Source organism: Saccoglossus kowalevskii, chromosome 7, assembly GCF_978046115.1.
Source record: "Saccoglossus kowalevskii chromosome 7, keSacKowa6.1, whole genome shotgun sequence".
Lineage (NCBI taxonomy): Eukaryota > Metazoa > Hemichordata > Enteropneusta > Harrimaniidae > Saccoglossus > Saccoglossus kowalevskii.
The window spans coordinates 19,797,500-19,825,473 of NC_140647.1; the positions used below are offsets into that span (position 1 = coordinate 19,797,500).

Sequence of the window (27,974 nt, forward strand, 5' to 3'; positions counted from 1 at the left end):
TACTGTTTGAAAGTTCCTTTAATATCAGAGGACAGAAAAAAATACAAAGGAAATCCTTATCCACGTACTTAAAACAATGTTAGTATCAACAACAAACTGCAGAAACTAACAAACAATACATGGCCTACATGGGTTGGATTTAAATGTTCACATTTTACAATGGGTACAACAATACTTGTCAATACTTGTCACATACTTTAAGTGATATACTGTGTTCGTCACAGACACCTGAGTAAAAAAAATCAATTCAAAAACATTAAAGTAGTATGTGAACAGTCAATTTTATTTTTTAATGCACACAGCTTTGGTAATTTTTAAAGGTAAACAAGTAGTTAGTTTTTTGGTAATTTAAATATTTTTAAACTGGCTAAACGTCATCCTGATGGTGATAAGACTCCATCTCAATATCATCTGAATCATCACTGGATTCATCACTTTCCGTATTATTTTGGGGGGTTTCACGAGCATCAAGGATTGCTAAGGAGTTTTCGCTTGTTTTCACTATCATATTCCAGACAACCTATTAACAGAAGGTACTTTAATGATTCATTGTTTCATCACCATAGAGAAATTCATTTCTCTTCCAGTGGGTCTAGTTGCATTTTATAAATGAACAAAAATATTTTTTTCTCTCAAAAATTACAGTGGAATTCATTCTACATCTGGGGGTACCGGAAAAAAATTAGAAAATAAAAATCCATCAGTTCAGACCCCCCTAAACATTTTTAATGTAAGCAGCCATGCGCAGTACGGATCCTATTTTAATTGAACAACGAACTAGGTCAACACACTTACCACGTCATATGCTTGTTATTCGGTGTATTGATATGGTCAGCTGTTTCAATTGCGGTTTTATTTAGCTTGTTGAGGCTGCAGTTATCGTTAAATTAAAACAGGGAGTCGTCACTTGCGCCTGCGGCAGACAGGTGATGACACCCTCGCTTTATATAACTGGATATCCAAAAATAGATGACCGATACACAAGTACAGTGTACAAACTGAAAAAATATTTTCATATTTTATATTCGGTGACACCAATTTCAATAATCCTGTTCTATACTATAGTATATACGTACCCATAATTTGTCATACGTATCGGCGCCACCCGCTTGGACAGTCTGCTCAATTGCCCTGGCACTGTTGGCACGTTTTTAGTGAGAACTAATCCAACATCTCTCAACGACTCCAACCATTCAAGCAATAACGCGTCACTTTCTAATATATCTCCAAATTTATAACTGGGTATGTTTCCCTGTAAATCTGATCCCCACAACTTAAGACGTTTCTTTTGAGGTTCGTCACTGAACTGAAACTGCCGCAACCATGTCGAAGAGTAGTGGCTATGATGACCGTCGGACCACGATATGGAAATGCCTTGACCGTCAATGTTATCGTCTTGCCACACTTTCTCCGGTAGTACATCAATGGCCAAATTTGCAATTGGTATTAGACGCATTTTAGACGCCCCGTGGTAACACGATGAGCAACGACAGTTTTCACGAAGCCAAATATACGGGTATTTCGATTCACATCCATCGTTCCACTCTAATCGGACTGATTTCTCTCGGTCGATTTTTTCGACTGCCATAATAATACTTGGATTGAAATTTGCAGTATGCGGCACATTGACTTCCATGGCGCTCTGATGCACTTGATTGCGATATTTAGTGTGGACGTGTCTTATCCGCTGAACGCAGCAGTGTGTCGAGTTTGTCAATGCGGAAAGAGTCGATCGAACGGGGGTACCATGACAAATTGAACTTGAAGTTGCACTCACACATACGTTTTGGTTCAGTGGACGTTGAAAACAATGAGAGACAAAACCCCGGAATAACCTTGACACTGCCATTCTGACGTTAAAATAATATGCTCGCGACTAGCTCGGTTACTATGAACTAGGGTATATTTATAATCTAAAACTAGTTTTGACTGGCTGCTCTATGCCGACAACACATTCATGTAAAAAAGAGGGAGGGGTATGGCGTTATTACACGCGACATCGCCAAAGGAGTTAGGTACTATAACAGTACAGTAGAATTGTTTTTGGCGTAGCTGTATTCACGTTGACTCTGTTGGGAATATTCGCCCGGTAGCGTGCTTTATTCTGGTTGTGCGTATGTAACTATGGTTTGTCCCAACACCACTATTGTTGATTTTTAGGGCGAGTGAGCGTCCACCTAATTTGAATGTATGCATTGTCGCATTCCCCCCATTGTAACGATCCCGTCGAATTGTGCCGTGGTTTACGGTCAGTCCATACTGACCTCAGTTTAACCTTCGAGTTAAAAGTTGTAATAAATGTCCCACCGTGTATACACAAATGTATTGTTAGTATACACACCTATACTTGGTGTACATTATTAATAGACACGTGACACGGTATCTGAAAGTATGTTTTTATTTTTATAGCATGATTTTATGTTATTCTAAAACCTGCTTGTTATCTCTCTCTTTTATCACTTTCAGCCAAAAATAAATTTATAATTTCATTACGGTGTAATACAAATTTATTATTATTATTATTATTATTATTATTATTATTATTATTATTGTTGTTGTTGTTATTATTGTTATTATTATCATTGATCAAGGTCACTGTGATTGGCAGATACTCATCATTATATAGCCAACAGGACAGTATGAATAAGTAAATAAATATGAATTTTAGTTCAACTTCAAGTTCGCACTTCAAGTTCGCGTGGATCCCGAAATCAACATCACAGCTGATTATGTTTCTGGGTCGGTTGTGAAAAGCTGTTTTTGATGAGCAGCTTGCTAACGAATGTAACAGCTGATGTTGAGTTAAACTTTAAAAATGGCCGTAAGGTGAGGATTTTATTTTTAAAATGGTTGTGTTTTGACAATGTGTTTGATTGGAGGTTAATATGACAAAATTGGGTGTTGTTTGTGAAACTGGATTCAACCGGTTTTATTTACAACACATGTCACGTGGGATTTATAGAGGCAAAGCAAGGGTCAGGGCTAGGTGCCAGGGAAGGGTCACATTGTAATATTTACGTGTACGAAGCTGGACTTGCATACAGTCTCTTGTTCGTGTTTTTTTAAATACGATAGAATACCAAGTAAGTGCAAAACAACGAAAACCGAGTTCTGCCTGCTTAGACTTTCTATATTCGATGGTTCTGGCATTTCTCACTATTTGTGCAACAAATTAAAAGAAAAAGTTTTATATTCACGCAACTTTTGAGAGTAAAATGAAAACCCTGCTTTATACAGTCAGCTGGCGCACGATTGATAATAAAATAAATGCGATATTTGTTTTTATGGGCGCTGCCACCTTGATTAAGGCATGAAACAAATTGTGAAACGCGTTTTTCGGATTCCCACAAATCAGGAAAAATACCAATCTTTCACAGCCAAACGATCCGTGGGGGGTAATATTAAGCCAACCGCTAACACAATTCGACCAAATTCGTCGGTTTTGTGTGAAAAATCCTTTGCATACGAACACCTAATCACACGAAGAACATAGAACACTTTCCCGGGGTATTTGAAACCGAACTGTAAGGCTACTGAGATGGAATGACAATTAACGCAAACTCATTATTATATCGGTTTCTTTTTTTGACACTCTTATACAGAACTTTAAAAAATGAAAACATGAGTGGGAAATCACACGATAATTCCAGGCATTTGCCCTTTTATTGTCACGCTAGCTAACTAAAAGAGCTAAAAGTATTTTCTTGAATTTCACCTGTCATTTGCTCAGCATCTTATACCATATTCACATTTTGTATCCCTTAAGTACACCGACGTAATTTACGCCGATGTGGGAGAAACACACGTGAGTACGATACGCCGACGTAAAGTTGGACAATGGTAGTCTATAATATAACAAAAAAGTTTACAAAAACAATTGATCATGCCATCTTAATCAACATCGGAAATAATATTGTCTCTTAATTTTAAACCGTAAAATATATACTTTGATAAAGAGAGAGAAGTACAAACGGATTATGAGAATTTAGAAGTGAAATAAATATTATTTTTGATGGGTATTTGTAAGGGGGAGAAATTTCGCTCTCAAATGTTTATATAAGGGACATTCGCAACAAAAATGAAATTCATCTTCCATTTTCTGTAAAGAACATAAAGTTCAGATTTTTTTTATCCGGGAATATTATCCGCCCTACCACTCTCGATGCGCATTCTGTGACAAGAAATACGAAATCTACATATGGAACTCCTAAGAAAATTTTTATTAATAAAGAACAGATATTTCTCTAAAACCGGATTATAATTTTTTTTTATAGAGACGATAGGTGTCATGCTTGGAAGAAGATTGCAGATTTATTGACCATTGTTGTGCAGCAATATAAGTACCAAAACCAAAACTAAACAACAGTTCTTTTTTTTTGTTATCAAATTGGTAATTATAACAACATTTAATATACGACGTCTTGTCACAATCCAGGATGTTTAACCAATATTTAACAATACGATACCTAAGAGTTTTCAGCGGAAATCTACCAAGTTCGCCAAGTGTCACGTTAGCGGCTTTACAGGTATCATAACCAACATTTAGTATATACTTGCAAAAAGAGGGAAGGACTTTTTCCAATATTTTCTCCAGCATGGAATCCCCAAATTTCAAAACCATAATTCAGTATTGGTACGATTTTGACGACAAAGATCTTCAGTGCAATATTAATTAATTTTCTTAAATTGGCTTGATATCTTTATAATAATATACATTGCTTTACTCGCACGACTTGCCATAGCATGCTGAGCGTGTGTCCACAAACCCGATGACGAAAGTGTTATACTCAAATAATTGAAGTATATGATGATTTCTACCCTTACACTTTCAATATACCAATGCTCATTTCATTTAAGCCCTAGTTTCTAAATACTATACTTTTAGACTTGTTGGCGTTGACTTTGAGTTACCATTTTTTACAGTAAGCACATAATTTATCCAACTGCTTCTGCAACCCAATCCTAGAACTACAAGGAATGGATAAATCATTGGCATAAAGCAGATACCTCGTTGTAAAACCCACTTTGCAGTATATCACCTATATCATTATTGAAAAGATATAATAAAAGAAGGGACAATGTGGAGCCTTACTGTACACCCTAATTAAAATTGAAAAAGTCTGTGATACCAACAGGTGTCTTAACATTGCGACTTTACATTGCTATACATTCATTTCATAACTTCTAATACTTTGTCTGAGAAATTTATAAAACATCGCGTTGTGGTCAATCCTGTCAAATGCTTTTTCGAAATCAATAAAGGCACAATACAACCAGGTTTTGTGTTTTGATAGATACATGTACTTCCATATTACAGTGTTCAAGATAAAAAGTGTTATCAATTGTGCTCCGTTTCCCTTTCTCTTCGGCAATGGAACAATATACATCAGTTAAATTTGATAAGCGTTTATAAGTATAATAGAGCAAAACATTTTGTCATTAATAGAAAGTAATGTGATGGCTCTATATACCAACTGTTTCGTGGCACCCGGATAAAGTGTTTTGATGAACATATCCCATCCAAGCTGAATACAATTAGAACCTAGATATTTGAAATATTCTACTGGGATACCATCAATACCGCAAGCTTTGTCTGATTTCAGATCATTTATTGTGAAGTTCATTTCATCTAGTGTGATTGGTTAGATCGATTTAAAAAGAATGTTGCATCAACGTATTCTTCCATTTCATTGTAAAAGTCCTCAAATTCAATGTCATATGATTGATTCCCCGGGGTGTGAAATAAACTTGAGAAACATTCTAACCAATCTTGAGGAGAGATTGATTCTCGAATACTTGGGGTAGCTGGTTTGACCAGTGACCACATACGCTTAGAGTTAGGTTTCGAGGCGGACTCAGCGAGACGAGTTTGCTGACGGAAATCAAAGTTCTCCTTTTTATGACGTAATAGCTTGCGATAATGACGTTGTCCATTTTTTATAATCACTGGAAGTGGAAGAACTAGGCTCATGTTTGTGGGCTTTGAGCAAAAATTTAACATTCAATTTCATTTGACTACATTCTTTGTCCCATCAAATATTATTTTAATTATTTTGTTTATATTTCGAACGTTCACTTTTCTCCTAGCCTGACATGTATGCGTGAGTAGGCCCTCGCCGGCCGAACGGCATCAGACCTCACTAACTGTATTTAGTTTGGAAGACCGCGGAGGGGGCAACCTCGTCAGGCTACTTTTCTCCATGCATTTCAAAGAATTTTGTAAAAAAAAGTTAAATTACCATTTCAGCCACGCACCCTTAAATATCTACCATTTGAAATAAAAAGCTGGAATTCTTGCACAAGTCAAGCAACTTTTGTCAAAGTTATTCAAGACAGTGTCACTAGAGTCGCGAAGACAAATGCACCATTGTTTATGTCGTCATCATCCACTCCATGCTCAAAATCAGGTGGGTTGGCAGTGCGAGCATCGAAATCTCCACATATCACAATTGGGCAGTTAATGCATTTCGTAGTATACTAGTAGTTAGCCAACTCATTTTCAAGCACCTAGAAAGTAACATCATTTGCATATTTGGACCCCTCTCCCGATAAGAAAACAGTACGTACTAGCATAGTGTTGATTACTTAACTAGAACTTTTGCTAATTTGTACCCACAAAATATCCCCACTGACACCTGGCAGATGCTTGATGTCATTTATTATGAAATTCTTTACGAAAATTAAAATTCCACTCCATTTCTACCAAAGTGCATTGTTCTCTTTCTAACGACATTTATTGTAGCATAATTCGGTAAATCGAGTTGTGTGGAATTACTAGCCCATGTTTCTGTGAGACAAATAATGTCATGGCGTGTAAGAAATGAAATAAAGTCTGGATCCAGGAATTTGTTAGTTAGTCCATGGAGTTTACCTCTATAGTTAGTCTAACGTTTCAGCAGATAAACTTGACATTTGTTTATATTGTGGTTTTATTTATTCTGTAAAAGTTGTGGTCATTGTTATCACGGTTCGAAAGGCCACGGTCATTTCCCAAGCTGTTATGGAAACCAATTGACCTCATATCATTTAATGCTCCGTGAATTTAATATCTGAGCCTGGGAGAACAAAGTACCAATTTGGCTGTAAATGTTTAAATGAAAACTCGAATCGATTACTAGTAATTTGTTTCTGTTCTTCAATATCAAACTGTGGCATTTCAACTTTACCCCAATTTTAATAGTAATGTCATATACTTTTTAAGGAAGACGCCGTGTCGTACATATCTCTCTCAGTTGTAGTATTTAAAATCGGCAAAGGTCTCACACAAATCACAAATTTCGTTTTCTGTGTTATTGCAGATTCACAGTGGCTGGGTTCATTACGCTTTTGTAGAGCAGTAGTACCGACAGCTGATTGGCTGTTATTTTACGTCTGATTTTTATTTTTTGTAGTATAAGTTTGTATCGCAGAACCTCAGACAACCATCTATGAGGCAACTAATGAATTAATTAGTTGTCTGTGAGTCGGAACTAGCCTGACGAGGTCGCGTGAGTTGCGCCCTCCGCGGTGCTCCAAACCCAACACACGTGAGGTCTAATGCCGTTCAGCCGGCGAGGGCCTACTCACGCCTACATGTCAGGCTAAGTAGGGACATGGAAGGTTAGTACCTTCCATGGTCGGAACAAACTAGCACCAGCGCAAGTAAACCGTTTTCTGGACGCAGTCATCATTTGTGTGCAAAACGATAAACCATTGAACACACAATTCGAGTTTTGCTAAAATGTCCGCTGGCCAACCATCCCTAACAAGACTGTAAAACCCGGGACAGATGTTGATATATTTACATGCAGGTCTGAGTAATGATGGTTGGACGAAAGGAAGATCTAACATATACTAGTAAGCTTCCGTCCTGGACGAAGTTCAGACTGGATAGAGATTATATTATTATTGATAGGGAAATATGTCTATGTTAGGACAAATGTTTGATATTCCATCTTAATAAAGGCAACAATGAATGATTTTTTTGGGAAATTTTCAGAAATGTCTCACGCAGGTAGCATTATTCATTCGACAAAACAATATTGCTATGATGTTTCCCGCCAAAATAACGTTTTTTGTTTCATGATATTCCCCCCCGGGGGGGGGGGGGGCTACTTCCACATTAAGTGGGTAAGGGTGTGAAGCCCGCCTCTCGTAAACCATACTCACTTCTAAACCATTTTTTTTCTATTTATATACCCACTTCTAAACACAAGTGTTTTCAGTGAAAAAAAAACCCGCCCAGCTCACAACTTTCGCAACCAGTTTATTCAGCCTTTGCCGGTATTTGGCTATAAATATAAGAACCTGTGAAAAAGTAAATAAATGCTACACACTTCTAAACCAAACCATTGATAAATGACCACCCATTTCTAAACAAAATAACGTGAAATGACACCCCAGTCGGGCAAGTAGCCCCTCCCCCGGGGATAAATCATTCAATACTGTTTTTATCAAGATGAGTTTTCAAATAACTATTCATGTTATTTTATATGATGTTCATACTGTACTTGGTAATTAATTTGCTGATACACCCTAATTAGCGAGACAGAATGGAGAAATGCACAGGAGCACACGAACGAACAGCTCAGTACAGTGCGCCCTCACGGTAAAAGTTTGCTGTTGATGTTTTCACAAAATGGCGACCGACTTTGTTGCTGATGTACGAACACATGGCATTTGATCAGTGTCGGGTTCAGTATTGTTTTGTTCGCAAATATAAAGTAAATTGATGCAGAAGAAACAGCGGAATGTCAGAAGAAGGTAATGTTTGATCCTTTCACAGTGAGTGTTTCTGTGGGTGTGCTGTGTGATAATATGAGTATTATCGAACTAGTTCATCAAGTACACTCTTCTTCAGCACTTTGATGCAGTCGAGACGCCCTGGCCTAATTACCTTGTGTCTACAGCAGCGCCCGAAATCGATTGTGCGGTCTTACAACCATACCGGTGTATACATTTCTGTGATGTTAGTGCATTTGATTTATGAAAACGACAGCTCCCAAAACCCAGGGGTTCCCCAGCCCCCGAAGTATGCCTACCCTTAAGATGGTGAAGAATGAGTTATATTAAAGTTCAACTAAATATTACTATATTTAAGGTATCCCCAAAATTAATACAAATACAATTTTTTGAATCTCTAAATGATGTAGTAAAGTTAAATTAATTAAATTGTGTGAGTTCATTCATCTCACACGTAGACATATGTACAGTATGGCTTTAAAATCTATCAATAAACAAAACAAAAAATATACATATACTGGAAGACGGCTATAAATAATAACAATAAAATAGAATTATGAAACGTTTCGATGGCATTATAAATTAAAAACCTACAGAAATTTCCCATAGTGTGACCTTTGGCAAATTGGCCATGAAAAAAAAAAAAAAAAACATTCCGCCAATTTTCTTTTTTCACTGTTGCTGACATAATACTTTATTCAATTTTCTATTGATAACAAACTATGTCACAAAACATTCCACCTGTGTTCTATATCCATAATTTCATAGTAAAAAACAATTTGTTGTCATGGTTTGCGAATACTAGACATCAATATTGTGCCCACTTCTGTCAGTTATTATTTTTGATCAGTTTGTCTCAACTGTGGATGTACAATATGAATGGAATTTGTTGACACACATCTATAATTATCCTTTATTGAGTACTCTATTTGCTTGATTAGAAGCACATCTTTAATTAATGAGACGTAAATCAAAAATAGCATAATATTGAATGTGATTATTAAAATATTACTTATTTTGAACATAGCCACTCCTCTGGCAAATATGCGAGTGCATGAGCTACATAATAGAAAAAATACAGAATCTCATATTGGCCCTTCTTCCACAACACTGATGCACACCTGTGCAAATCATATTCTACATTACTGGCCTGTCTGACCATATTTGGATAAACTTGTTCCATATTTGGATTGCTTTGGTATTGTATAATTATTCCTTTCAGGTGACAGTAATTTGTCCTATCCTACGGGGCTGTATTCATCACCTATAGTAGATCGTAATCCATCACCACCTCCGACATCTAAGTCACAAGAGGCCGATGATGATGAGTTGAATGCTGAGATATGTATTGGTGGTACTGTCTTCAGTAAACACTGGGTTTTTACAACGCTAATGAAACTAATCAAGGTACGGCAATATAAACACTAGTTAGTAAACTTGTGTGATCTGCTTTGGGCAAACTTAAACTTGGTGTGTATACATGTATGATTATGCCTGAAATGAAGGAAATACCACGTAGGCTGTAAGTTCATTGTTTTACCTTCAATTATTGTGTTATTGGCAAATTCAATGTGTCCAGAATGCAGACAAGGTTGTCATTGGCATGTAAGGCCATACTTTTTTTATTCCTTGCTTCTCAAGTTTGTATAATGCAAATTTTTTGATGGGGGGCGGAAAAAAATAAAATTAATTCTTTTATTCCATTAGATTTGTGTGATTCTCCAAGAATTGTAAGTGAGATCATTGATCAGAGAGAAGAAATGAAATAAAATTTTATTCCATGTATAATCTTGTTTCTCATCTGCGGTAGACTTCGGTACTTTGATCATGGTACTCCCACGAAAATGCAACTTGGATTTGTTATGCGGCGGTCGGAAAAAAAATGAAGATAAAAATAATTTTTTTCAGTAATTTTTTGCACTTACAATTCGGCGGGTGCGAGAAATTACGCTGAAATAAAATTTAATTTTTATTTCATTTTTGGCTCCTGTTCATTCGGCGGGTTCGCGAAACAAGGGATAATAAAAGTCTGGCCTAATCTTTACATTTCATTTTGTATGATCATTAGGTCTTAAAAAATATGTTATGTTTCTGGTCAGTGTGCGAACCACCAAAAAAGTGTGGGATGATCATGTTTGTCACTTATTTTGAAAAAAACAATTTGTTCTTATGAAACACAGTAATGTACTAGTATGTGTCTTACATGTAGGAGTAAAATAAATAACAAAAAAAGAAACTAATTTCTTTTCTTTTTTCGCCTCAGCAACCACTGTGTTACAAGCTTTGATTTTACTCATCCGAATGTATTTTTAAAAAAAATAGGAAGTTGATAAAGAAGAAGTACTTGGAGTTAAGGAGGACGATAAATGCAATGAATCAAAGGAAGATGTGCAGGATAAAAAAGATTGTGATACAAAAGTGGAAAAGACGTGTAGTGTTGTGGATACTGTGACTTCTACCAGCACCTCAGGATGTCATGCCAGTCCAACATTGACCCCTTCCAGTGTTGAAAGCTCTACTGCCAGTCCTTGTCCAGCTGCTCTACCAAGTTCAAGTACAAGCCCCATCGATATTGATGAAGAAATTGAGAACGAACTTTGTAAATTATGGGATATGTCCATGAATCAGGTAAAGCTTTGAATTATGGGAATTTGAATGTATGTGTATAAATCAACTAAAGGTTTGAATTGTGGAAATTGACAGGTACATGTAGGTACGTCAGATGAACCAGTGCATTGTGGGAAATGTTGTCAAATGAAAAACAGTGAATCTGGTAAAGAAGGGAATTATGGGAAATCAGTTGAAGCTTTCCATTGTGGGATATTTAAGTGAGCTAACCCTGGCTTGTTTGCAGCACCTGGGGAATACATATGTACATGTACCACAAGAAAGCTGTACCTGGAAAAATACACCTACATTTTGATATTCAGTAGCTTTCAAATGCACCAATCAGTGCACATACATTTCATTCCAAGGAACCAATCAATCTACTTGTAGAATCACACTATCCATACCCTAATTCTAATTATAAATCTAGTGCTGATTGGTCATTTGCTTCCATGACATATACTCATGCATATTTAAATCAGTTCCTCAATACAGGCCTTGTCAGAGTATTTTTGGAGTGTAGTAAAAAAAAAGACATGCGCGAGAATGAATGAATGAATTGGCAAAGTATTTATTTCTGGCATATGCTAGTGATATTAAACTTATAGTTGCTGAATATATCAAAATAATGTACACTCAAATTTGTGAAATATTCCTGTTCAAAATGGGCTATGTTCGTCAGGTCACACTGTGTTTGATATGGGACCCATAGTGCAGTATAAAACGCACGTAAAATTCATTGTTTGAACCATCTATTTGTTTACATGAAATGTGCAGCAACCACCACCTTTTAACTATTATGTTCAGCAATGGAATGTGTTGCATTATATTTCAATGAGCCACAATTCTGGAGTACATACATGTAGATGCAGTGTGTATTAGTAGACCTTGACTATCTATTACACATTATTATGTGAGTTGTAAACACCAGGGATTTTATTAAACAAGGTAACAGGGTCAGCGCCCTCATGCCCTGGCCATGCACCCCCTTACCCTGGGGAGCAGATCTTCTGGCAACCGTAAAATTCTGATTGACCAGGGATCACATGTGGACACAGACTTCAACTGTGACCTGTCTGATAGTAATTTTGGCCCCAAGGAAACTATAGAATGCTCCACTTTAACTTAGAATTATCAAAAACTCCACACCCGAGTAGGGAGAACCCTATCTCTCCCACTTGGCAGCGCTGCTGAATCGCAGTGCTCCCTCTTGCAGTTTTTATAGAAAAACCAATGAAACAATCACAATATCAGCTTTACAATCACATTGTGCCTGTAGGATGTAGCTGTGTTTCTCCATGAATGGAAAACGGAAGACATCCTAGTTGGTGTTATTGCCAAGACAAATGCACCGCGAGCCACTGTGAGTATCATTTTCAATTCACTAGACAACTGTTTAACTAAAACTATTAATTGGTTTGTTAAAGTAATCAATATTGTCACGGATTTGAAAGATGAGGGTATGTGAATTATATACCGTACCTACTGTATGTACAGTGACATGTGAAGAAGATCTTGTGCCAATCAAATGCATTCCTAATCTTCAGCATCACAGAACATGGTTGACTTGTGGAAGGTTTGATAGCATAAACGAATTGAGTGAGATTATTAGCATTTTCAAAAAAACAGTTCATTAGCATATTGTAATCACTCGCAGTACTGTAATTCCAAAAATGTATGTTGCGATTTTGTGATCACCTCGCAATTTATTTAACTTCTTCAGTTCATTTGTAATCATCATCACTTTGAATATCCTCATTTGATCAGTCTTTGATATTGAATAATGAATAATAATTTATTGTATAAGAATGAGTGGATAAGAAATTGTGATGTCTGTGTTGATATACCTCAATGGGATTGCTTGTAATACATATGTGACATCCCTATTCTAGTATAAGGTATGTTCTGTATATTTAGAGATTTGATCATATTATTTGAGGGATTATTTAGCAGTACTGTTGTATTATCTTTGAAACCCAGGATATTGTTCAGGGTTCGTAGCATTGGGAAAATCCTTTGAAAGTCTTTGGATTTTTTGAGGCCTAGAACGTCTTTGAGTTGTCTTTGATTTTCAGGAAAAATAAGCAAATCTTTGAGAAGTCTTTAAATTTCTTCTTAGTTATTAATTCATTTTAGAAAGGCCCGTTTTCTCCAGGGAACTACCATATCCTTAGAACTTTGATGAGCTTTGGTGATGATGTTGGCCTGAATTAAGGGTCAAAATGTGTTGGAAAAATGCAAGAAAGTTTGGGAAAAGGTCTGGAAAAGTTTTGGAAATCATTTGGCACTTGGTGCTATGGACCCTGTTGTTGTAAATTGGTCTGTGCATAAATTACCCATTGATTCGCAAACATTTTCCACTTGTTAAATTAGTAAATTTTACAGTATATCTAATTAGCTAATAAGTGCAATCAGTCTGTTTAAATGTTCCGACCAATACTATGTAGTATGCCTATTACCTGAGCTTTCTCTGAAACTGTACCGCTGTTGTGTGGTTGATGTGAAGTCCACATGACTGTGATTGAGATGGCTATGTTCTGTACAATTCTGTGTCACCATCACTTGTAAGTGTTTTTACATTGTAGGAAATCTGTATTGGTATTTTGGCAAACATGGCATGCAATGAAGATATCGTGATAGATATGAGTAAAAAGGAAAGATTTATGTAAGTTATTTAAATTATTATTGTTATGTGTGCATATAATATACGGTTATGCCAAGAGTACTGCAATGTATAATGGCAGTATTAAATTGCATTCACATCCATTACATGTCTGTCAATACGATTTTATTCCTGTGAGAACCTCATTATTACATATTTTTTTTCCTGCTTGTAGTAATACTAGTAATTTAATGAACAGCTCGAAATGAGAGAAATCGTTTTTCGCTGTGCAAGCGTTCAATCAGTTAAATTTATTGTCACTGTTGGTGACGTAGGTTACAACCAAATAAGGAAAAATTTGAGTGCAGATATTTTTTAAAACAAACATAGATATGGCTTTTTATAAACTGGTAAATTCTAATGTTTTCTGTACTAGATGTATTAATTGGAGATTAGTACGTACTGTACGTGACTACCTTTGCATATGTGTTGACCAATGTGTAGATATAGCAGTCTGTACTTGTGAAAAGCATTTTACAAAATTTGGTAAACAAATAAAAAAGTTGACATTTTTGCAATTCGGAGGCATATTTTCCAAATAAGGATGATGTCTGCTTTGCTTTTGAACTCAAACAGTTTTTTATGAACTGCTAATTTAAGTATGTTTTTTTTTTTCTGCCAAATATGCAATAATGTATTATTGTGAGGACTCTAAAATACACCAATGTACTGTAAATTAATATTTCATTTTCATAAATCATGTAATTTACATATGTACGTATGCACTCACAAATGTACTTAGCAAGTCACAGCTTCAGAGGTATACATAATGTATTTTAACAAAACTACTTCCGTATTCATACAATTATGATAATTTTTTCTACAATTCCAGAGAAGTTGTATTAGCATTATTAGAATGCACAGACCCACCTACATTAGTAGAAACAACGCGGTTGATATATTCATGCATATCTAACAGTACTGCTGCTAGTTACTGGTTGTCTGTATTGAAAACAGATCCTGCCATTTATGATACAATGTGCTTTGTGCTGCAAAGCTCTACAAATGGTGAGTGTGTATAGTATTGTTTATTCTTAGGGGCATCACTATGTCACAGAAAGTTATACGTTGCTAAGACGTGCACCACTCTACCATGTATTGCTATGGGTTCTACATGAGCTGCTGTGAAAACTGAAAAAGCTAAAGTCAAGATAACAGCACAAACCAAAATTATATATCTTGCACATATAGGGATAATATTGTATACACTGTTCATGAGGCTCGACAAATATCCCAAAATGCAGTTTTCTGAGAGTTTTCAGCATTTGTTTTCTCCGTGATGGTTGTCAGGCGGTGAAATACCTGGATATCTTCCCTTGACAATACCTCAAATATCCCCTGTCCTACCATATTTCTGCTAATAAAGGTTGTTTGACAAAATAAATACACAGCTGAAGAATTTTCACTGACATCTCAGTGTTGAGTACTAGCGGGATAACACATAGAATTTACATGATGTTAGGTGGAAAAATTTAGTCTCCGATTATTACCAGATCTGCTATCAAGCCATGTAGATATTTTGAGTTGGTGTCTCACCAGTATCACAATTAATAATAATAATGATAATAATAAGATTATTTGAGATACATTTGTATAATACATGCAATAGTTGAAAGCTAATTTTACATTAAAATTAATTATATTCATAATTTTAATCATAATACTAATACTACCAGTAATAAGGGACGACGTCAAAAGATCGATGTCGGATAAAAAACTTATTTCCTTTAGTTTGGGGGTGGGGGGTTTTGACCTCAAAAAGTTTCCATCCTACAAAAACGATTTTATTTTTTAATGAAGTCAAAAACATCTTATAGTATTTGTAGTTCGTTTTTTTTTCTATCCAATCATGGACAGAAATAACTGAAAAGGAAAAAAAACAGAAAAATGGTTTGGTTCGAGAGTAAATCTGTGCGTCAAATGAGGTGCATTTGAAAAATCTTTTTACACCCACCCGACAACCAACGTCTATGCAATACTACTGTCCGATTATCAATTTGTATTTAATGGTAAATGTAGTCTGACGCCATGACCAATATTTATCAATTAAGTTTCAGTGGGGGGTAGGGGGGTTTGGAAAAAAACTAAAGGAATTAAGTTTTTTATCCGACATCGATATTTTGACGTCGTCCCTAAGGATAATAATATATGGCTGAAAAATAGCTGAAGGGGAGCTAGTCGAGTCAAGTCTACTTCCCGTTTATTCAATTTATGACATAAGATTCTTGAGTAAGATTCAAAAAACTATTTATCTGGCATAAGGGGGACTCACCCCAAAACCACCCATGCAAACAGTGCAGATATTAGAGCATCCTGGGCTGCACGTGAAGTTAGTAATGAAATGGAGGGGACTGTGTATACTGCGGTATACTGTTATGCGACTGCGGCCGCGTGAAGTTAACGTAGTTATTGAGTTAGTAATGAACAGGTTGCAACTGTGTGTATACTGTGGTATACTGCTGAGCGACTGCGGTCGCTAGCCATTACATGAAAAATGTTTGGTTAGTAGTAGAAGCAGCATGACTGCTAGCTACTTGGTGAAATGTTAATGAAGGTGATAGTAAACTGACATCGAATATAATTTACATGGAATCTGTGATAAATTGACATAGAATAGTACTAACTTTGACAAAGAATATGATAATAAACACAGAATATATGATTATTGATCTGAAAACTATAAAACTCTACATATCTTGGGGGGATAAGAGCGTATACCTATAGCGAAGAAACCCTGCATAAAACTAAAACAGTTAAACCAGAACTCGGTGGAGAATGGGGATGGTGGTGGGATAGACGTCAAAAACCAAGATGCGGTCTTCTAGCAAGTGCGGCGCGAGACGCTTAGTAGAGAGAAAAACAGACCCCTTTAATAGTGAAATGGCCATGAAAGACCCCTTAGTCAAATGATCATGAAAGAAAAGGTGAAATCTCGTGACATAAATACAGTTTAATCTTACAATTAAACACAAAATAAATGTAATAGTGTCATGGGCACCAATTAATTAGGAAAAACTAGAAAACAAAAACTAAATAATATAATAAATAAATAACAAATGGACATATTAACCGTTGAGTATACTATAAGAGGCTGTAATTACTGTAAAGTTAAATTAAATAATAGATAACAATACATCAGCTGGTAGTCAGTCAATGCCAGCTAGTTTTTTGTTCTCTAGCAGTAAAAAAAAACTATAGGTATGAATGAACAGACAGGCTTTCTGGTATTTTAGACATGACACCTACATTTCCAATTGTTTCTTCTCACTTTGAAACAAAAATACATCACTGATACATAGATAGCCCCTCTATTATTCTCGCTTTATTCTTATCAATAATCAATGTTTTTGTTGTTGCAGGCGATTTACTGCATAACATGTCTGATTTAGTGGACAAGTTACTGGATATGGATGATGAATTGCTGGAAATGTGGTCATCATCTACTTTATTACTGGCTATATGTGAAGCAATACAGCAAGTCAGGTAAGCTTTTCACTATCCACAAATGTAAATGTAATTTGTACACCACACAGTAATGATAAATTCACATTCTAATCATTTCTGTTTTTATCTCCTCAAAACACTCTCAAATTATGAAATTGCAAACATTTCTATCACAAAAATTTAACAATTTACAGTTTTCCTTCCTTTGCAACTGCAATATTTCTATTGCAACTGATGGATTTTTTTCAACTGATAAAATGCCTGCTATAGTATATTGTTTGTTTCAAATGACATAACTAAACATATCACATGTGATTAATTATTTGTGGAGACATTTTAAACAAATGATTATTCATTTGACATTATTCAAACAAATGAATAAACAAAATTAAATTAGTGACATATGTATTTTATAACAGTTGTATCATTGCAATAATTTCTCATGTGGCTTGTTCAGATAATAATCTTCCAGCAAAGTACACAGTTGGGGTTGAAAATGATCATTGTTAGCATACATTGTCCTCATTTGATGTCATTCACATGCTGTACCCTGTTCTATGATTATGTCGGTTGTATTTCCCCTTCTACTTCACCTCAACATATTCCGTAGATTGCAACACCGGCCGACACCAAGTATACACAGTCAGCTGGTGTACAAGTGATAATAAAACAAATGCTATATTTAATATATTGGGGCTGCCTTTTTGAGTTTGGCATGAAATGCGTTTCTCAACTTGTCTCTGTAAAATACTTTATTTTAGCTGGAATTAATTTTCACTGAAAAGACTTTTTGGGTGTTTTGCATGGAATTTATTTTCACTAGTCTTTGACAAGTTGAATATAAAATATAAGAAAAAAAGGTATATTCGCTGGATTTTATTTTCACTAAATCAGCCCTTCAGCAAAAATAGCAAAAATAAAATCAAAGTGAAAATTATGTATTTTACAGTAATATTTAGTTTCGTGCTGTATTCATGATGGCGGCTCCCATATGGTAAAATATCCTATTTATTTTATTATTACTTGTACGCCAGCTGACTGCAATTATAGGTTACATACTGCTGTCATGTATTAAGTGTATATTGACATTCACTTTTTTCTGACAGGAAACCAAGACCAAAAACCCTTGAATATTTATTTCATTCCTTGCAATTGCTATCAACAACTGAGAAAGGAGTTGAATCAATAGGTGCGTTTTCAATCTATCTATGTTGTTGTCATGGTTATTGTGTGTGAAGTTCTTTCAGTCAAATCTGTACAATAGAATGCAATGGACACCTGGAAATGATTGATGGTGCGAATAGAAATTAGAAACTCAAAAAAGAAAAAATTATTCACATTCGGTAAATATGCAAAGACACAAGCAAGATGGACACACAAGATGGATTTCACATTTAAGATTTTTAAATAAAGTTTCTCTCATAATTTGTGTGAATTCAAATGAGATCTTTCACAAATATCACATCAGTTGCGTACAGTTGGCCTCTGAAGTTCAATTTATTGAAATTATGAAGAAGTGCTCTATCGATGTTGCACAATTTATCCAGTCAGGTATGAAAATCAGAGATGAATTATACATGTAACAGCTCCACCAAACTAAGTAGTATTAGCGCTGTATAATAGCTTTTATTCATCCTTCAATAAATACATATTTGTAGTTTTTAGTTTAATCTTGTTTTTATTTGTTCTTAAATTTTTGTTTTTTTTTCTTTTGTTTATACAACCATGAAAACAACTTCTGTAGTATGTTTTTTCATGTTGGATAAAATTATTATTATTATATATCTCATAAATCCTTGGTATTAATTCTAATATACAATGGTGATGACTGCTAGTGATAGATTGGTGTCTAATTTCAGTTGAGAATGGAAGTACAGTGTGCCCTCTCATATCTGATTCCTTACACGCCATCTGCAGCGAAGAGAGTGTCACTCTGGTCGGTAGAGAAACAGAGCTAGCAGCAGCTGTGTCAGTGTTAGACACGTTAATAACTTCCAAATCAAATGGTATAAAATATCTACAGTCAAGTAAGTACCGAGGTGAACAGAGATTGATTTTTGTTAGCCCTCATTATTTTAGCCAACGTTATCAACCAGAACCCTCCATTAAGTACTGTATCCAAAGTCAATGCAAAACTGTTGAATAAAACATGTGAGTGATCTTTTTTTGTTGTTGAAAAATTATCATAAAAATGTGACAGAAAAATTTTTGCGGTATGTATGCCAGTAGAAGGGATAATGAGAGATCTTGGAGTCAAGTAAAAAAAAAACCAAAACCAAAATTTATTATCATAAAACAACTGTTTTTATTTGCACAGTTGGAAGAAATTTATAGGTGTGGCAATTCAAATTCAGGATTCTGCTGTGCATCTTTCTGTGTTTGTTTCTGTGCGAGCTTTCCTTGTTGAATGCCTAGACTCATCACATTCACGCTTTACTCACATGTCATACATATGTACATGCATTTGTTTCATGATCCAAATTCAAATTCGAATGGCCATTTAAGTATTAACGGTGTATAAAAAACATCAAGCAATTTGTTAAAACTTGTTACGGTACCATCTTCATCAGCAAAGGTTATTTGGTCATCAACTCACGGATACATCTTGTCAGACTCTACATGGCCAACATATATTTAATTACAATACTAGAGATACTGTGGAATACTTTATTTTCGCTGGAATTAATTTTCGCTGAAAAGGCTTTTTGGGCATTTTGTATGGAATTTATTTTCACTGAGTTTAATGTGAATTATAGGAAAAAAAGTATATTCGCTGGATTTTATTTTCACGGAATCATCCCTTCAGCGAAAATAAAGTATTGTACAGTATATGATTCAATGCATTATCCAATTAAATTCGTTATAGCTGTATTTATATAAATAGATACATCTACAGTAGAAGATTTTCTTCCTTGACATTGAGCTGACATTTTATATTCGGCTACTTGAGGGCTTAAAATCTAATTACTTCCATCGCAACAAAGGCAATCATCTTTATAAATTTCAATGGCAGTTGAATTCAACCAGCCAATCATTTTAATTTGAATTGTGAAATTCATAAAGATAAAGGGAATGCCTTTGTTGTGCTGAATTGTACTAAAGAAACACAGCTGTGAACACAGTCACCCTGAAATGCATGGTAATGATTGTGTGCACGATGCAAGCTGTTTTGCTCTCAGTAATATGAACATAGATTTTCAACCGTCACATGTTGGATAACATAGCAACTGTATTTACAACATGTCTGGGCTATGAACTGTGAAATGATAAAACTTTAAGAATCAAAACAATGATTTCAATATTTTGCAATGCATGTCAAAGAAATGGATGCATGGAGTCAAGAGCTAGTGTGGTGTCTGCATCAAATATGTGCTGTTACAGGATCAAGCGATAGTCTGCATGGATAGTTTGACCAACTGTAGTTTTTTCAGCGCTAGGCCACACACCAAAGACAATCCTGGCAGGTGGCAACACAATGCTACATTTTGTAACATACGTATATGCTCATTACCTTCTGGCTGAATATTAAAAGACAAGATGCGAACAACTCAGGGAAAGCATTTGTTACTTTTAAATCAATTACATGTTCTCGATGTCCCTGGCAAACAATTTCTAGCCTTTATTCAAATGTGTAATCTGTGTAGTGTTTCCGCAGTTCAAGAATAATACAGCAATACAGTTCGATGTATAGCAATGTTGTTAGCAATTGCAACATCCTCCAGTTGATTATTCTATGAAATTCTTTCGATGCAAATGTCACAGTTTAACATATTGCCTGTGTTCTTCATAAATATTGATAGATGATCAGAGAATTTTTTTACCCTTTCAGATGAAGGTATCACAAGTGATTTATTAGTGATTCTAAATGAAATCAAACCTATTTTAAGAAGACCTTCATCCACATCCTCATCTTTAGCTGCTGCGGATGAAGAACAGATGGAAAAAAGAAAAGCCAAGACTTTACAAAATGTTATAGTGAACCTTATGTCTACTGTTCTCAAAACACGGGTAAATGTTTTTGTTTTTTAAATGTTTTGTGTTTCATAGAAGGTTCCTGACATTGAATGTCACTGTTGTTTCTTCTGACTGCTCACACGTAGCACATTTTTGAGGATATGACAGGGCTGTATGTGCAGCCAAATAGCATTTTAATGCACTATTCTAGTTGAACTAGGCTGGTTTAGCAACTGTAGACCTTAATCAAGGTTCCCCCAAAGTCGCTTCCGTTTTTGAATGAATCTCAGCCAGTGGGGTTTGCTTTTGAGTCTGTGGCACACTCACCCAGGGTATGGGGTTGAACCGTTCAGTAGGATTTGGTAAGGTCTACTGTTCATGAGTCTGATGCACAACCACTACACTATGTCTGACCGGTGATTGTTGCACTGTAATCTAAAGGTCACTCATCCTGGTACTTTCTTGGGGTAGAACAAATAATTTAAATTTCATACATGAGAAATAAATTGCAATCAACCATGCTTGCTATGTGCCAAACTTTCTATTTTCTTTCTTTCTATATATGATTTTAGCTTCACTGTCATCCAAGATGACAGAGCAGACCTTTATATATATATAGGTGATTAGCCATCAACAACTAAATTTTTGACTTTTTCTTGAAAACTACTAGACCAATTACTTTGATACTTGGTATGTAGGTACATTGGGAAGACAATATTTTTAACGAATCTTTAATGGAAATTTTTGCCATATGCCATATTCTAAATCATCTTGTACACTACCAACTCAATTGCTTTGATATTGCTATGCAGGAAAATGTATTTGACTGCTTTGAGATTTTTTATCTGATGATAGCATTCACAATTGCCATGGCAACAACCATATAATAACAATAGTCATGACAAAAAGCCAAAATTTCATTGTACAGAACATTTTTAACATTGTTTTGAGAAAAACTGCGGAGCTATTTTGCTTGTGAGGTCTCTTGTTTATGTTGTATGTTATGTTTTTATGTCATGCTAGTGAACATGTTAATTCATTTTGAAAATGTCATTGCTTTCCTACCTAGATGTGGTTTTGTATGTCTGTGTGTCTTTAGCTTTTGTAAAACTGCATAGGATTGTGGGTATTCATGTATTTATTGATATAATATTGCGAAGATTTACGGGTAACTTTGTATGTTTGTCTTTTCTCACAGGATGGTAATACTATTATTTGTAATCAGCTCAAAAAGTGTCCGCGAAACCATGTGAAAACATTGAAAGGAACACTAAAAAGAAAAGGTGTAGATGATGACATCATTCAAACTTTAGAGTGGGAACTCTGAGATATATACATGGTTTATGAAGAGATCAAATACAGTCGCTGAATGTTAGTAGGGACCGGTGGGCATTGAGTGTGTCATCATAGTGACCAGTCAATTAAATGATGTATTAGTACATGTACAAGGCCATGTTACTGACGATGTGTGTAGGAATGTTACTTGCATATCTTAGGATAAAAACACATGATGAAATCACTGATATTGCACAGAGTAGTCAAGAAAATTTGTTTTTGGATAATTTGATTTTTGAAAATTGACTATTTCGCCAGCCAGGGGTAATTAATTTTTGCTATTACCTCACTATTATACTTTGGCAGAATTTCCAAATCTGTATTCACTGTTGACGAAATCAAGACACAACAGCGGGTGTTGTGACGCCTTTCCAAGGGAAATCTTATGCGAAATCCCATGTTTTATCGAGTAAGCTATGTGATATGAGACGACAAAATCTATTGGTTTAATTTTGAAATAAATAAGAGTCATTACAAAAATGCAGATTGATAGATCCAGCTCCTTAGCATGCCAATCAAATTGAAATTATCTGAGGTCAAATACAGGTTTTTCTAACATAGTTACGCACAACTATAGATGGCCGGCTTCATTTAAACCATGCGAATCAGACAATGGAATTTGCCATGCACTGGTGGCTTTTAATTTTTATTCTAAAATTTGTGCTTTCATTATGATTTTTCATGAAAATTTATCGTTTTTTCTAAAATTCTGAGAAAGAAAAAAAAAAAAGCTGTGACAAACTCAGTTTTTAACTGATGCGTACAATGTATTTGTATTTGGTTCCTATGTGTGTGAAATGAAAAACCCTGTTATTTCTGTCTTTCAATTTTCAATTGTACTCTACATTTAGTTGTAAATCATTCAAACTATGTCAAATATATATTTTTTTAGTTTTCTTCACGAGTTGTTTGTTACCCATATGTACATTTAAAGTGGATTTTTACGTATTGAATATTTCTCTGTAATTCTCATTGTTGATTTGTTAACATTTGTGGCACTTACAATTGCGTTTGTATTGGATGCTTTGTAGACAACAACGCATGGGCCAGCATGTCTTTGGTTTAATTTTCTACATGTGAGAAACGCCCTCTATACCAGATTCTGTTTATAACATACATGATCTGTGTGGCCATAGAGGGCGATATACACTATGACCCATATTTTAAATAAAACAATTACTGATTGTCTAGGGCTTTCAGGACCTAAACCTGTGTGTAATATGGAGCACTATGGTTTAACATTGAATCTGGCATTCTGGAGGTTTATAAATTGATGTACAATAAGAACTGGTCGCTGCTGAATTCAGACTTCATGAGCAAGGGGCATTTAATCAGTAAATGATTGTAAATCATGTAATTGTATTTACCCAGTTGACTGTGATATATTAACTGTGGCTGTTTAATGCACTTGATACACTCCCCTGAAATATGGTACATCTTTTGCAATAATATTCACCGATATGTCCATGAATGGACAAGTATTGTTTTTGTTTTTATAGTGCTGTATGTTTTAATTCAGAAACTACTGCCAATATCTTCATACATGTTGAACAGCATTCCTGTTGAGCAGTGCTCCCTCTAAGGACGATGCGTCATTAATGCAGAAACATTTTTCGTGATGCAACTTGTTATGCTCATTCCCTGGTGCATCATTGGTGCGATAGAAAATCATATACTGGAAAAGTTTCTACAAAAAACATATTACTATTGTTGAGAACTTTGCAATTAGGTAAATTTACATTTGTGACAAAATAGGTGTGGAAATAAAAATCAAGCCATAACGTTTTTGTTTGTGCCTTCAGAAGTCACCTGTAGCCCCATATTATTTTGATTGTGCGTGGCTTTTTTGGGGGGATTTCATTTTGATCCAATGATCCCAACCAGATTAAATGGCACACTGTTGTTAGGTAGTGCATTTCTTTACGTCGTTCTGTAGTGTTAGACTGCTGCCAGAAATGACAAAAGGTCACTGCCATGTTTGAGAGTGTTTGATTCTGAATCTCTAGTATCTGCTGTTGTCGTGATTAACTATTTGTTCACCTGAATGAGGTTAAAAGTCATACGCGTTGGTTGGGTTTTATTTTTAGGGTTCCGGCTTAAGAAAATTTTTTTAAATTGACTTCCATTAATGTCAACACAAGAACTTAATAAAAAATGATGAACCTCAGTTACCTTAACTGTTAAAACATTTTTTTCTTAGTCAATATTTTCTATATTGACTCTTGAGTTCCTTTGTTAGGAATAGAACTTATTGTGGCGAAAAAAATAAAGAATTGTTAACAGATTTACTTGAAATATGGCAAAAGTTCAACAAAATCAATTGTGGGTGTTTTTTTTTTTATTAAAGTCCATTTTCTAATAAAAATAAGTCTATTATAATGATTTTCTAATTGCACACCCATCTATCTGCATGCGAGTCTCTAAACTTGTTGATTATACAAATTTGTTCATCTGGAAAAATACCTACTCATTTTGAATACTTTTGAGAAAGTTGGTCATCAATTCCATGACAATGTTCATTAGTTTATTAGTCAGATCAATATATGGAAAATACCCTCTCAACCCCCCCAAAATTGATACAAAAGGTTTCTTAACTGATTCTGGTAGGTTTCAGTGTACTTTTTAACATACTAAAAGTTTACCAAAGTAGGACCCCCGGAAAAGTGTTTTTTTTTGAGATGGCATCCAAGATGGCCGCCGAAACATCTGAATGATCATAACTGCTGTATTCAAATGCTGCGGCTGACAAACTCTTGAAATTTAACTGTTTGCATTGCAACTCTTTGGTGGGATGCAATTCCTCTCGATGCAGCTGCAGACGCTATGAACTCCCCTGCATTTCTGTATGTGGCCCTTGCCAAACTGAAAACTGTGACAACCCAAACAAGACTCAAGACGTTGATACTGAGGAAGAGGATGACACTCAAAACTGAAAACTCTGAAACTTATTCCATGGACAAAGGTATTTGTGCAATAGGTGATAGTGGACAGCTGGTCGTGAACTAAATTTCATAATGATTCAATAGCTCATTGATATCCAAAGCTCTCTTAATGTGTTCCTTGCCCCCAAAAACCTGGGGATAGACATCAAGATTATCACATTTGTGTCAATAGTTATGGACTTGCGGTCATTTGGAGGTGTTGGCAGCCATTTTTGTGTGTTACATAATAGGCCAACATCATTTTTTATTTATAATAATAATTAATGCTAGGAGTGGTACTATTGTTTGCAACAGCCATTATAATACAGTGTTCTAAATATTGCTAGGAGTAATACTATTGTTTGCAACAGCCATTATAATACAGTGTTCTAAATATTGCTCGGAGTAATACTATTGTTTGCAACAGCCATTATAATACAGTGTTCTATTAATTATTGCTAGGAGTGGTACTATTGTTTGCAACAGCCATTATAATACAGTGTTCTAAATATTGCTAGGAGTAATACTATTGTTTGCAACAGCCATTATAATACAGTGTTCTAAATATTGCTAGGAGTAATACTATTGTTTGCAACAGCCATTATAATACAGTGTTCTAAATATTGCTAGGAGTAATACTATTGTTTGCAACAGCCATTATAATACAGTGTTCTAAATATTGCTAGGAGTGGTACTATTGTTTGCAACAGCGATTATAATACAGTGTTCTAAATATTGCTAGGATTAATACTATTGTTTGCAACAGCCATTATAATACAGTGTTCTATTAATTATTGCTAGGAGTGGTACTATTGTTTGCAACAGCCATTATAATACAGTGTTCTAAATATTGCTAGGAGTAATACTATTGTTTGCAACAGCCATTATAATACAGTGTTCTAAATATTGCTAGGAGTAATACTATTGTTTGCAACAGCCATTATAATACAGTGTTCTAAATATTGCTAGGAGTAATACTATTGTTTGCAACAGCCATTATAATACAGTGTTCTAAATATTGCTAGGAGTGGTACTATTGTTTGCAACAGCCATTATAATACAGTGTTCTAAATATTGCTAGGATTAATACTATTGTTTGCAACAGCCAGCCTAATACAGTGTTCTAAATATTGCTAGGAGTAATACTATTGTTTGCAACAGCCATTATAATACAGTGTTCTAAATATTGCTAGGAGTAATACTATTGTTTGCAACAGCCATTATAATACAGTGTTCTAAATATTGCTAGGAGTAATACTATTGTTTGCAACAGCCATTATAATACAGTGTTCTAAATATTGCTAGGATTAATACTATTGTTTGCAACAGCCAGCCTAATACAGTGTTCTAAATATTGCTAGGAGTAATACTATTGTTTGCAACAGCCATTATAATACAGTGTTCTAATAATTATTGGTAGGAGTAATATTATTGTTTGCAACAGCCAGTATAATACAGTGTTCTAAATATTGCTAGGAGTAATACTTTTGTTTGCAACAGCCAGTATATTACAGTGTTCTAATAATTATTGCTAGGAGTAATACTATTGTTTGCAACAGCCAGTATAATACAGTGTTCTAATAATTATTGCTAGGAGTAATACTATTGTTTGCAACAGCCATTATAATACAGTGTTCTAATAATTATTGCTAGGAGTAATACTATTGTTTGCAACAGCCAGTATAATACAGTGTTCTAATAATTATTGCTAGGAGTAATACTATTGTTTGCAACAGCCATTATAATACAGTGTTCTAAATATTGCTAGGAGTAATACTATTGTTTGCAACAGCCATTATAATACAGTGTCCTAATAATTATTGCTAGAATTAATACTATTGTTTGCAACAGCCATTATAATACAGTGTTCTAAATATTGCTAGGAGTAATACTATTGTTTGCAACAGCCAGTATAATACAGTGTTCTAATAATTATTGCTAGGAATGGTACTATTGTTTGCAACAGCCAGTATAATTATGTACGTTCCTCTTAATAAAATCTGCCTCCTACCCTGGATGAAAGTATTCCTCCAACTAATTAAATGTGCTTCAACTTAAAATGTCAAGGTAAAGTATTTCAGCAAATTGCACTCACTTCAGAGTTTAATAGTTGAACCTCCACATACTGTTGAGGGGGATTTCTGAATGGATGCAAAACTATGCGAGTGGTGATGATGCTGATTATTGCGTGCATGGGGACTTTTACCAATTTCGAGGTTTTATATATGTATACCTTGTGAATACGTTTATGCAAACGCTACAAGAACATGTGAGAGTTTTTAAAGGGCGATAATCGTCGCGCCGCGCATGCGTGATATATGGGTCTCATA

General features: G+C 35.0%; 2 protein-coding genes across 2 annotated transcripts; one reads left to right on the top strand and one right to left on the bottom strand.

Annotated features, from left to right (window-relative positions):
• Window positions 1–1,054: 1,054 nt before the first annotated feature.
• On the bottom strand, window positions 1,055–1,636 carry LOC146740573 (gamma-butyrobetaine dioxygenase-like). The gene has a single exon (XM_085501842.1). The coding sequence runs from the start codon at window positions 1,634–1,636 to the stop codon at window positions 1,055–1,057; it is 582 nt and encodes a 193-aa protein (XP_085357968.1).
• A 6,923-nt stretch (window positions 1,637–8,559) lies between these two features.
• On the top strand, window positions 8,560–24,900 carry LOC100374263 (protein saal1-like). Its single transcript, XM_085501272.1, has 11 exons — window positions 8,560–8,742; window positions 9,944–10,128; window positions 11,044–11,349; window positions 12,608–12,691; window positions 13,914–13,993; window positions 14,823–14,998; window positions 17,350–17,473; window positions 18,541–18,623; window positions 19,294–19,461; window positions 21,264–21,442; window positions 22,587–24,900. The coding sequence occupies exons 1-11, from the start codon at window positions 8,730–8,732 to the stop codon at window positions 22,713–22,715; spliced, it is 1,527 nt and encodes a 508-aa protein (XP_085357398.1). The 5' UTR covers window positions 8,560–8,729; the 3' UTR covers window positions 22,716–24,900.
• The last annotated feature ends 3,074 nt before the right edge of the window (window positions 24,901–27,974 follow it).

Coding starts and splice junctions, on each gene's coding strand:
- LOC146740573 (XM_085501842.1), bottom strand. CDS start 1,636: ATGGAAGTCAATGTGCCGCATACTGCAAATTTCAATCCAAGTATTATT.
- LOC100374263 (XM_085501272.1), top strand. Junction 10,129..11,043: donor CGCTAATGAAACTAATCAAG/GTACGGCAATAT, acceptor TAAAAAAAATAG/GAAGTTGATAAAGAAGAAGT. Junction 14,999..17,349: donor GCTGCAAAGCTCTACAAATG/GTGAGTGTGTAT, acceptor TTGTTGTTGCAG/GCGATTTACTGCATAACATG.